The 11,083-nt window shown below is 62.0% G+C and overlaps 1 protein-coding gene across 1 annotated transcript in view; it reads left to right on the top strand.

Moving 5' to 3' along the window:
- The first annotated feature begins 1,034 nt into the window (after positions 1-1,034).
- Positions 1,035-11,083, top strand: part of LRRC75A (leucine rich repeat containing 75A) — a 36,177-nt gene continuing 26,128 nt past the window's right edge. The window contains exons 1-2 of the mRNA XM_089900300.1: positions 1,035-1,409; positions 1,643-1,822. Of these exons, the coding sequence (XP_089756426.1) occupies positions 1,158-1,409; positions 1,643-1,822 (432 nt within the window). The 5' untranslated portion in view covers positions 1,035-1,157. The remainder of the gene's footprint in view (positions 1,410-1,642; positions 1,823-11,083) is intronic.

Below are 11,083 nucleotides of genomic sequence, written 5' to 3'. Positions count from 1 at the left end.
CCGGGTCGCGACAGAGGAGATCCCCAGGTGCCTGAGCCTTCTCTCTGGCAGGGCTGTGGTCAGCTTTCCTAGCACCGTCTGACCCCGGGGGATCTGCCGCACCAAGGGGGTGAGGGCTGGTCTGGCGTGGAGCCAGGAAGGGAGGGGACGGTAGGAACGTGCCGTGGGGCTGCTTGCAGGCATGCTTCTGCTTTTTCGCACGGGGGTTACCCCCAGGCCCCTTCTCCAGAGGTGTGAGAGCGAGAGCAAGAGAAGACAGCTGTTCTTTGCACCTGGCTGGTCCAAACCCTTTGACACTGACTGATGCCAGCAATGGGCTCTCCCTAAAAGAACACGCACACAACACGCAGCCTTGCACCTGGTTTCTGGTTCATGCACCACCGCCCGCCGCCACTGGCCGAGTCTCAAAGGAGTGTCCGTCAGAATCAGCCGAGAGGCTGGCTAAAAATGCAGCTCGCCAGGCCCCGCCGCGGAAACTCTCATCGGGCGGGTCTGGGGCGAGGCCCGGGAGTCTGCGTTCTCAACCAGCCCTCGGACGACATGGGCTCTGATGCTCAGCGGCGCCCGCTTTGAGAAACCCGACTCCGGGGCTGAGACCCGCCCCCCCACCCCACAGCTTCCATGCTCCAAACCTTCCCCACGTCGCCGAGCGCACGGACCCCCTCCCCTCCCCTCCCCTCCTATGGGCCTCATCCGCGCGCGGTCGTGGAAGCATCTGGGGAGAGTGGTGCCGGCCGGGAGGGAAGCCCCCGGCCGCCCCCTTCGCCCCGCGCCACCGCCCGGGAGGCGCAGCGCGGCAGCCGGCAGGGGGCGCGGCGCGGGGACCACACGGAGGGGGCGCCGGGCGGCCCAGCAGGAGCGGAGGAGCGGGGAGGGGAGGAGGGGGGCAAGCGAGGCCTTGGAGGCGCGCGGCGGCGGAGCCGGGGGCGGGGCGGCCAGGCCGGGGCGGGGCCGGGGGGCGGGCGGCGAACGCCGGGGGAGCGCGCCCGGGGAGCGCGGAGGAGGAGCGCGGACGCCGCCGCCGCCCCCGCCCGCCCGCGCGCAACAGTTCCCCGAAAGTTGCCGCCCGGGAGGCGCGCGCGCCGGGCGGCAGAGGGGCGGGCGGCGGCGGCGGGGACGCGGCGTCGCGGCCCGCCGCGGAGAGCGCGGGCGGCGGCATGGGCACCCGGCAGACCAAGGGCAGCCTGGCGGAGAGAGCCAGCCCCGGCGCGGCGCCCGGTCCCCGCCGCGAGCGGCCCGACTTCTGGGCGTCGCTGCTGCTGCGCGCCGGGGACAAGGCGGGGCGCGCGGGCGCCGGCTCGGGGCTGCCCCCCTACCACCGGCGCGTCGGCATGGTCCAGGAGCTGCTGCGGATGGTGCGCCAGGGCCGGCGGGAGGAGGCGGGGACGCTGCTGCAGCACCTGCGCCAGGTGAGCGTCGGGAGGGGGCGCGGGGGCGCCCCGCCCCTTCCCGCAGAGGCCCCGGAGCGCCGAGGGGCACCGCCCGGGCCCCTGCTCGCGGGGATGGAGCCCGGTCTGGCCGCAGGTGCCTCGACGCTGCCCCTGAATTCGAGGCCTCAGGACAGGGCGGAGGAAGGCTGGCCCGGTGAGGCCCGGCTGAGGGGGACCTGTTGGAATAATGTCCCCGCTTCAGTCCTCCGCAGGCAAGGACTGAAGGAGGAGAAGGCTGGTCCCGGGGACGGTTCGTGGGAGGGGATGCCTGCCTGGGCCGAGGCGCTTTTCTTCCCCTCTACCCGCCGGCAGTCACCCCCGTCAAGGGTCCTCAAGGAATGCGCAGTCGTCAGCTTCCCCAGGGGGCGTCCAAGGGCGCAGCCCTGGGGCTGGTGAGATAGATGCCAGTCCCCAGGGGCTTTTCCCACCCGGGAGGCCTCCTGGAGAAGAGGCGTCCCGGATGGCGGTTCGGGTGGGCGACAAGGTTTTCTCTCCTGTGACTAACTTTGGCAGGCGCTCAGCCGGGGGCCCCCGCGGAGCAGTGGAGGGGGGCGGGGGGGGCTGGACTGGGTTCCTACGTGACTGTTTATCTGCAGGGACTTCAGGAGGCTGCCTGCACTCTGCCCTCAGCCTGTTCCCGTCCCTGCCCCGCTGGTTAGGGACCGTCCTTCACATCTGGCTGGCCTCCTCTGCTTTGGGGCTGCCTTGGGGCTGACGCTGTCCCCCACCTCTCTTTGGCTTTTTTCCTTCCTCACTTTCTTTTGAGGGAGGGGGCGGCCTGCTCCGTAGATTTTGTGGAGTCGCAGAGAGGCAGGAGGGTGCACCTCCTGCATCCCCGGAGGTTGTCTTGGCGGGGCTTTGTGAGGGTAGCTGAGTCCAAGCCCGTATTCTTGCTAGATTGACCCCGTTAATGGTGGAGTCCGGAGGGGATGGGGGATGGGGCCTCTCGGGTGGCCTTTCTGAAGTTCTTCCATCACTGATGAGAGAGGCTGTAGGAGAACCTTCCCGGGAGGAGCGTCCAAAATCGAATCAGACCCACATCCCTCCTGGAGTCTGCAGCAGACCCCCAACCCCCTTTATATGTGGTGTGGGTTACCCTGGAGTGTATGTTCCCAAGGTGTGTGCTGTACAGGGAGAGGGAAGCAGCGGCTTCTGCTCTGGCCTCCACTTTCCCAAACAGCGTCCGGAAGGCTGCCTGAGATGCCACTGGATCCCCAGGTGCCTTCTCTGAGCCCAGTCATCAAAGAAAGATGACATTCCACACCACATAACTTTCTTGGTGTGTATTTCTTTGTCTTTCAAAAACTGGAAACCAGTGTATGGCCTCTGTGGAAACTGTTTTGCTTTCAAACGGCATAATGGATTTTCCAGACCATCACATCCATTTGCACACCAGACAGTGAGAAGGTGTTTCTGATCATGTGCTGTTCCCTCGCACCGGGGTGGGTGCTTCGGAGGATTCAGGACCGTGGAGGGGCTGACGGTGGAGGTCCAGACAAGCCCTTCCGGGAGGGTGAAAGAGCACGGTGCCGCCAGTCAGTCCGCTGGGGCCTGCGGGGTGAGGCAGACCCTCGAGGCTGAGTGATTCCACGTCCCGGGGAAGCTCGTTTCGGAGAGTAGATGCGTCCCGTGACCCCCACAGGGTCCCTGAGACACAGAGCACTTCCGGAGAGATAGTGTCTTGTTGGTGTCCTGACACCCTTCTCAGTGGCAGGACTGCGAGGGCTGATGGAGGGCAGAGGTTAGCCAGGCTCACCCTTTTCTGTGAAAGCAGCAGCATAACTTGCCCTCCAGTTCCAGCCATGTGCTGGGCTTTCCTGACCTCTGGGTAAGGTCTGTGGGCCTCTCTGGAGCCAGTGACGGGCTTGCCCAAGGCGCCTGGAGAGCTGTGTTGCCTAGAACTTGCAGATCAGGGCCCCTCCAGGAAGTGGCGGTGGGCCCTGGGCGGTGTGGGAGGGGAGCCCCGGGTGTCCAAATATCTGTGAGAAACCAAGAGGTGGTTTTTTAGGACCCTGAGGCTGTTTGGAGGAACGTAGAGCTGCATCTGTGCTGTGCACTGAAGTGGCTTTCTCCTAAATCGTATTTTCCTTTCCAGTTTCCTCCTCTAGGCTGGAGGTGGTGATGTTCAGAAAGGGAATGAGAAGTCACTGAGAGGTGCAAACACCCGGGGCCTCAGCGGGGGGGGGGGGGGGGACCAGCAAGGCCTCGTCAGTAACGGTGGGCAGAGGCGGGGTGTGCAGAGCTCAGGGGCTGGTCCTGCTGGGATGATATCCCAGCCCCACAAGGCGCAGGGTGGCGTTGATGAAGAGAAACAGGCAGAGATGGTGGCAGCCCGACAGCCACGGCGTCCGCACTTGCTCCTGTGTTTGACAACGTGTGTGGCTGCCCAGAGCCCGAGGGGGGGAGGAGGCTGGAGGTCCTCAGTCCCTGTGGTTCTTCACCCCCTTGAGTCCGTGAGCTTTTTGTGGCCCTGAAAGAGTTCTAGACACTCTTCCCAGACTAGTGCAGCAACATTCACAATCTTAAAAGTATTTCGGAGGGTTCGCAGACCCCAAGTTCAGGATATGCCCCCATCTGGGACCTCCCCTCCCCCGACCATGTGACTTGCTACAGGCTCAGGATGTGGAACTAGAGACCCCGGGACCACGTGTGGCAATTCACGGTGGGCTGAAGGATGGTTGGCTGCCGCTGCTGCCGCTTCTGAATCTAGGATTCTTTCCAACCTGAGATTTGGGGGGTGGTTTCCCTGATGGGAGACTCTCCAGCCTGTCCGTGCCTGTCCCTTGCCAGAGAGGAATCAGGAGGCCTCCTTAATGTTAAGGAGCTGCGCTGGGGGTGCAGGCAGGATGCCAGGAAGCTGCCTGCTGCCTGCAAGGAGCAGAGAGCCACCCCCTTCCCTTTAGGAGCCGTGTCATCTCAGTAAGAGCCTGGGGCCAAGGGTCAGCTCGGGCAGCTTGCCTTCCTTCCGGTCCTCAGTCTGCTTTGACCTTGGACCCCGCTGATAACCTCTGTGTGGTGTTTCCTTGTTTCCCAGAGGGTGTCTGAGGTACTGAGCAGAGCAAATGCTGCAAAGCGTGTGAAATTGCCTTGGTTCTGCAAATCGAGACTCGTTCTCCCGGCCGCGATGATAAGAAGAAGGAGAATCTGCTTGGGGTCTGGGCGCGCTGCGGTCAGGGTCTCGTACCCTTTCTCCGGCCGGGCCCAGGATGTTTCAGATTCTGTCTGCCTGACCAGGGCTCAGTCCGGGTCAAAAGCTCACTGCAAGTTCAGAAGCAGTGTGGGGCGACGTGGGGATGAAAGAAGTCAGCTGTGGATAGAAGAGGCCGCTCCTCTCCCCTCCCCCGGCCCCGTTCCTGCAGGCCTCACCCTTCCCCAGATGTTGCTTCCTAAGTCTTAGGCACACACTTGCCATCTTCAAGGAGCCCTGGGGAAGAAGTAACCTTTAGTCATGGAGAGAGGGCAAGTGCCGGGCTACAAGGGAGGTGGGGTGTCATCTCTTCAGAGCAGTGGTTTCTCTGAGTCCCCAAATCCCAGACTGGGCCATCAGCCAGCTTCCTGGAGCACCAGAGGAAGGGCTCAGTTTCCCCGGGACACCCCAGGCTGAGGTGGCTGCCTCCTCCCTGCTTTCCCATAAAGAGGGTCTGGTCGGGTTGGCTTATGGCCACTCAGTGTGGCGCAGCCCCACTGAGCAGAGCTGTGCCAGGCTTAGCCCGACGCTGTGGCCCCTGGGAACACGAGCCTCACCAGCAGTGCAGAAAGGAACCCTCAGCAACCGAGGATGTCTGGCTGCCCCAGGAGGCTGGCTAAGGGACGAGCACGCGGGGAGGGCTCTTGGGAACCTGGAGGTTGGGTGCTTTTTCCTCCGACAACCCCCCAAGAGGATTGCTTAGGCGAGCAGCTTGGAAGGCCACCAGGCAGCGAGCAGGGAGTTCCCCACCCTCAGCCTCGATCTCGTTCTTCTCCACCTGGGATGCACTTCCTCATTTCCGTGGAATGCTCCTTACCTTTCCAAGGCCACCCTTCTGAGCCACGTCAGCCCACGACTCTGAGATCCGGTTGCCGGTTAGGCTGTGTGGATTTAATCGTCCATACAGACGTAGTTTTCTCCGCTGTCCATTTTGTTTGTCAGGCTATGTCACATGCTTCCTGAGGGTGGAGACCCCACCACCGCCTTTGTGTGGAACACCAGCTGCTGCAATCTCGAGTGAGTCGTGTGCTGGGGATGCACTGTCACGGCATGTCCTCGGCAAGCCCTTGGATCTGGGCTGTGCATCCAGGGGCTTATTTGCCCGGCCGGCTGGTATGGTCGTGAGATCTGGCGAGTTTGCTGTCATTTGGTTGGATTCCTGGGAGCCGTGTCCACAGGGATTGGCTGTGGCCTGGCAGCCCGCCAGGCGGTGGTGTTCTTGGGGAGGGGAGTGGCATGGTGCCCGGCCTCCGAGGGCTCCGTGGGGATCCCGCTCGGCAGGTGCAGTGCAGGGCCTCTGCTGAGGTGGCCCACGGGAGAGAGTGGAGCCTGACTGGAGCCTGGCCTCCGCGTTCCTCACTTGCTGCTTGTGCTGAATCACGTCTGTTCCATCCGCACAGAGAAACCTGCCTTTTCAAACGCTGCTGCTCTCTGACCGGGCTGGGCATTTCCAGGGCTGCAGAAGCAGGAGGAATCCCATGCCAGGGCCTGCTCTACTGGTATCCAAGGCCAGGACACGGCCACCTCAGTATGGCCGGGGGTGGGGGGGTGGGGGGGAGACGGCAGGGCCGGGGCTGGGCCAGCTCTCCTGGCTTCAGGTCTGGTGCGGAGGGGGCCCTCTGCTAGAGCTAATGCCCGCCCCCTCAGAGATGCCCACAAACAGCCTGGGCTCCACTGCGGACCTCCACCCCCCCGCCTTGCCTAACGCCGCCTTGGTGCATCGGTGCACCCTCCCCTTCCCCAGAGTCATTTCATTTCGAAGTGCACTTTGCTGGCAGAGGCCACAGATCGTATACCGGGCACAGGAAATCCTTGAGAGGATTTTAAGCTTCTCCTCAGGGACGCTTCCCCCCCCCCCCCCCCCCGCCGCCTCACCCCCCCAACAGTGTCCTCGCTCAGGAGCCAGCAGGGTCTGGCTCAGACCTCTCGAGTCATCCTGCCAGTAACCGGAGGCATTGTTGGTGCTGTCAGCCTCCCCCGTCCTCAGGGTTCCAGCGGCTGCGCCAGTCCGCCCACACAGCCCACACACGCCTGCAGGCGGGAGCCACCTGCAAAAGGGTTATCCAGGTGATTAGGGTGTCTCCCCATCGGGGTGCCCAAGGGGTGGGGTCAACATCCGGGGAGATCCCCACCCCAAGTGGGGGTCTCAGCCAGCCATCTGCCCCCATCACTTTCCTGCCAGGAGCAGCACCGTGGGCGGCCTGTGACGAGGGTGACCCCCCCGCCCTGTGCTGCATGCCCTGGCCCTCCGGCTGTGTCGCATCCACTGTCCTCGGGAGGAGCTGGGGGTGGGAGCCGCGTGTAAACCGGCGGGCCCGGGCCCCACCACTGTCGCTGGGAGAGTCCGCTGTTCTGATGGGAGCAGTGACCTTGACGGGCCGAGCAGGCGGGGCCGGGCCTTACAGTGCCTGCTTTCCTCCCCACCCCACCCACTGGCCCGAGCAGAGCCCACGTGGCTCTCTGGGAACATTTCCCAGCCCTTTTTTTTTTTTTTTTTTAACTTTTATTAGCTCAAACTCCTGGCTGCTGCAGCCATATGGAGTTCTGCCGAAGGCTGCTGCTCAAGGGATGTGGCATTTTGATGTTTCTAACTTCATCTTAACCAGGATAGACGCAGAGTCGGGCGAGAGTGGAGGATGTCAGTGTTTGCCTGCGGGGTGGCCTCACGTTGGACCTGAGGTCTGTGCCCATCTCCAGGGCTGCCCCTGCCTGCTCTGGCCTCCGCCTCCCGGCCTCTGTCTGCCTCTCTCCTGCCCGCCTCCTGGGCCTTCTCTGTGTCTCTCCCTCTCCCTGGGCGAGAAGCAGACCTTTCGTCTCTGTTATTTGGTCCGATCTTGTTCAGCTTCCCTCTGCAGCTGCCACGCCCCAGCCTCCATGGCAGGAAGGCAGCCATGGGGGCCGTGAGAACTGGAGGGAGTCAGCGACGGGGGTGGGGGGGGGGGGTTGGTTGTCTGGTCTGGTCGGTGCCCGGTGCCTTGGGCGGGAGGTCAGGCGCTGGAGACACCCCTCCCGCCTGCGCGCTGCTTCCCAGCCCATAAAGCATTTTCTCCTGTTTATTTTGCTCCTTAAATAGTCTTGTGAGGTCAGCAGGATATTGCTTAAAGCAAAAAATGGTGGGTTTTCTTCTTTAATATTATGAAAGCAGCGCATCATCATTGTACGAAAACAAGAAAATACAGATGAGCAAAACTAAGGCCTGAGAGTGTTTCACGTGTCCCACCGTCTAGTGCCCGCTCTTCCAGGCAGTGGTCTAGGCCCCGGGAGGCAGAAGAGACAGTAGTAATTGTCCCCCCACCTCATGGAGGGGTTGTGAGGATCCAGGAGGCCGGTGCTGGTGCAGGTGCTTAGCGGGGCTCCGAGAAAGGGCTCCACTCTGGTGGCCGCCTTCACTGGGAACTGGGGGGACCTCGGCTCTGGTCCCGGCTCAGGCTCTAACTTGCCAGCCCCTTCCCTTCTCTGGCCTCAGTTTCGCCACCAACAAAGTGAAGGGCTGTGTGGCTGAGATGACCACTGAGGTTCCCTGCCACCACGCAGGTTCCACCAGGCTCCCGTGGATTCAGGGATAGACCCGTTCATTCCCACATGAGCCGGATTCACAGTCGTGCACTGATGTCACTCCCTTGTCCCCACCTTGTACAAGAGCTGGGACACAGGGAGGGGCTTCTGGAGGGAAGCAGACCCCTGGGGCTGACCTCTGCACACCGGCACAAACCCTTCCTCCCTCGGGGCTCCCAAATGGACCAGGAGCTGGGCTGGGAGCTGCAGGGCGCCAGCCCCCCACTTCCTAGTTGGGGCTTTGTCTCACCTGCCCTGCCTGGCCCCTCCCAGCGGTCCTGGTGCTCAGGCCTGTGCCTCTCCTGTCCACACCCCCTTCCCAGGCCCTTGGCCCCTTGGCCCCCTGTCCCCAACAGCACGTTCTCCGAGTGGTGCTTTTACAGTGGTTGGTTTGTTAAAGTGGGATGATGTGGCAGTGGAGGCCCAGATGAAGTTGGAGGAGGTGGAGAGTGGAGCACAGCCCGAGGAGAGGGTGGTCCCCGCACAGTGGGGCGCGGCCACGCCCCTGCTCCCGGCAACCAAGGACTCTGGGGGCGTGAAGGCCATTCAGGGAGTGAGTCCAGGTGGCCCAGTGGTGCCTCATCACCTCAGTCCTTCAGTGAGATGTAAGGCAGCTCCTGGCCCATACAGTGCCTTTGTGAGAAGTAGAAGAAGACACCTCTCTGGTTGGCAGAGACGAAGTCAAGGCTTGGTGAGTTCAGCCCCACCCGGACACCCTTGTGCAGTGTGCATCCTGCACAGCTGTACTTAGCATCCTTGGTGAAGGTGCGCAGAAGTTCAGTCTTTATCAGCTGAAGCCAGTCGGGAGGCTCACCCCTTCTCCCACTTGCCCCCTCGGGCATGGCCTCCCCACGTCGCCTATGGCAGGGAACAGTGCAGTGTCAGCCAGCACGTGATTTCTGCCTCTGAGCTGAACGCTTGCCTTCTCCCTCCTGAATCAGGGAGCTGAAACGATCGGGCATCTTCTTCTAGAAGGTTCCAGATCAACACTCCTGCCTCTCCAAGGGCGTTGGACAGATGTAAAGACATCAGTGAGTCTGGAGTCAGGCTCAGGGGGGAGCATCAGGGGGGACACAGGTAGATCAGAGAGTCCTTCCTTGCTGGGCTCCCAAGGACTCCAGCCCCTCGCCCATGTCCTGGGGACCAGGAATCCCTCTCCAGCTTCCCAGACTGTTTGCATCCCCGCCTCCGCTGATTCTGGGGGAAATTAGGTCTGGATGCTTGCACCCCCTGTAAATAACCTCCACGTCTCCAGATGAAATAACTCCCCTCAGTTTAGTTTTTCCTAGTACGAGCCAGTCTTCTGAACTTCTTATCATTCTCATCGGCCGATCTACGTTTTCTATTTTCTTCTGCAGTTGCGGAGTTTCGGGGTTTCCAAACAGCTACCAGCCCAGGGACATCGGGAGGGGGGAGGTTCTCGGAGATGGAAGCTCAGACACAAGTTTCCAAGTTACCTGTTCTGAGAATTCCCATCTCTCCAGAAATCACCTGCTGGTTGAGAATCGGCCCAGTCAAGCAGGGGGAGAATAATAGAGATGTTTTCGGTGTGACACATCTCAGTGGGAGGCTGGTCCACGCGCGAGGGCCCAGAAGTGGGCACTGTGAGGGGGCCAGAGGCTCAGGAAGTTGGGGGAGCAGGCCTGGAATAGGAGAGGGGGCAGCAGGATGGAACTGGAGAAACAGTTTTGGAAAGCTGGCAGGAGCTGGCCAGGAAACCCAAAGGAGCAGAGGCAGCTGGCTGGGGACGTGAGAGCCGGTGTGTTGCGCCTGGGCCAGGCTTTGGTGGGGAGACGCCACCAAGGAAATCCTGTGGGCAGAACCCAGGGACCCTGGGACCGGGAGGGAGACCTGGGACCCGGGCAGGAGGCTCTGGGCCTCCACGGGCCTGTCACTTTGGCCCTTTCACTTCACCCACTTCCACCTCCACCCCGGCCCTCCCAGGGTCCCCGGAAGCTGTGGACAAACTCGGTGACCTCCCAGAGACCAGGCAAAGGCCCTCCCTCCCCAAGGACACTGCCCTTTGCAGCCTTTGAGGCTCACTGATTCTTTCTTGTTGCTGCTGGTTGTGGCCCCTGGTTCTTCCACTTGTGGGGCGGTGAGGCCCCGAGGAGGAGCAGGGCCTTAAGGTGGGGAAGAGTCCACCTGGCCAGGGCTCCTTCCCTGGGTCCACTCCTGCCCCAACCCCCGCTGCCCAGAGAAAAGGTCTTGGGGAAATCAGCTGAGCTGGAGCGCAGGCAGGCAGGGCCTCGCCGCGGCCGTGGACCTGGGGGACCTCTTACCCCTGCACTTGGGTGTGAGCTGCATTTGAGCTGGACTCCCTGTCCTGTGTGACTCATCTCTGCTCCCCGGGATTCTCGGAGGCTGTGCCCGGGCCTTGCCTCTGACCTAGAGATTTAAAGTGGTAAAGACCCCTAGTTTGTTGGGGGGGGGGTTGATTTTATGTGCCATCTCGGCGAGGCCATGGTACCCAGTTTTTGGTCAAATGTAAGTCTAGATATTGCCGCAAAGATATTTTTCAGAAGAGATTAACGTGAAATCAGTCAACCTTGTGTAAAGCGGGTGACCTTGTGTAGTGTGGGTCGGCCTCAGGCGATCCGTTGAAGTCCCTTGAGAGAAAAGGCGGAGGAATTCTGCCCCAGGCTGCCTGCCTTCAGACCTGCCATCTCCCACAGTCACTTTTCCTCACACCTCCCTCTCTCTCTCTCACACACCCCTCTTATCAGTTCTGTTCCTCTGGAGAACGCTGACTGTTACACTTGTCTTCCAAGGGCTGATGTCTGGGGGAGGCGGGTAAGGAACTTCCGGAGGCCCCCGCGGCCCCCCTGCACTGCCACTGGATCGCAACCCTCCGGTCCTCGACTTCTCACTCTGAGAAGTGGGCTGTCCCATGCAGCCTGTCCTGCTTGGA

Source organism: Delphinapterus leucas, chromosome 19, assembly GCF_059928025.1.
Source record: "Delphinapterus leucas isolate spDelLeu-1000000601 "Yukka" chromosome 19, BTC_Dleu_Yukka2, whole genome shotgun sequence".
Lineage (NCBI taxonomy): Eukaryota > Metazoa > Chordata > Mammalia > Artiodactyla > Monodontidae > Delphinapterus > Delphinapterus leucas.
The sequence above is the reverse complement of the archived record's forward strand: the minus strand, read 5'-3'. Positions and strand labels throughout refer to the sequence as shown.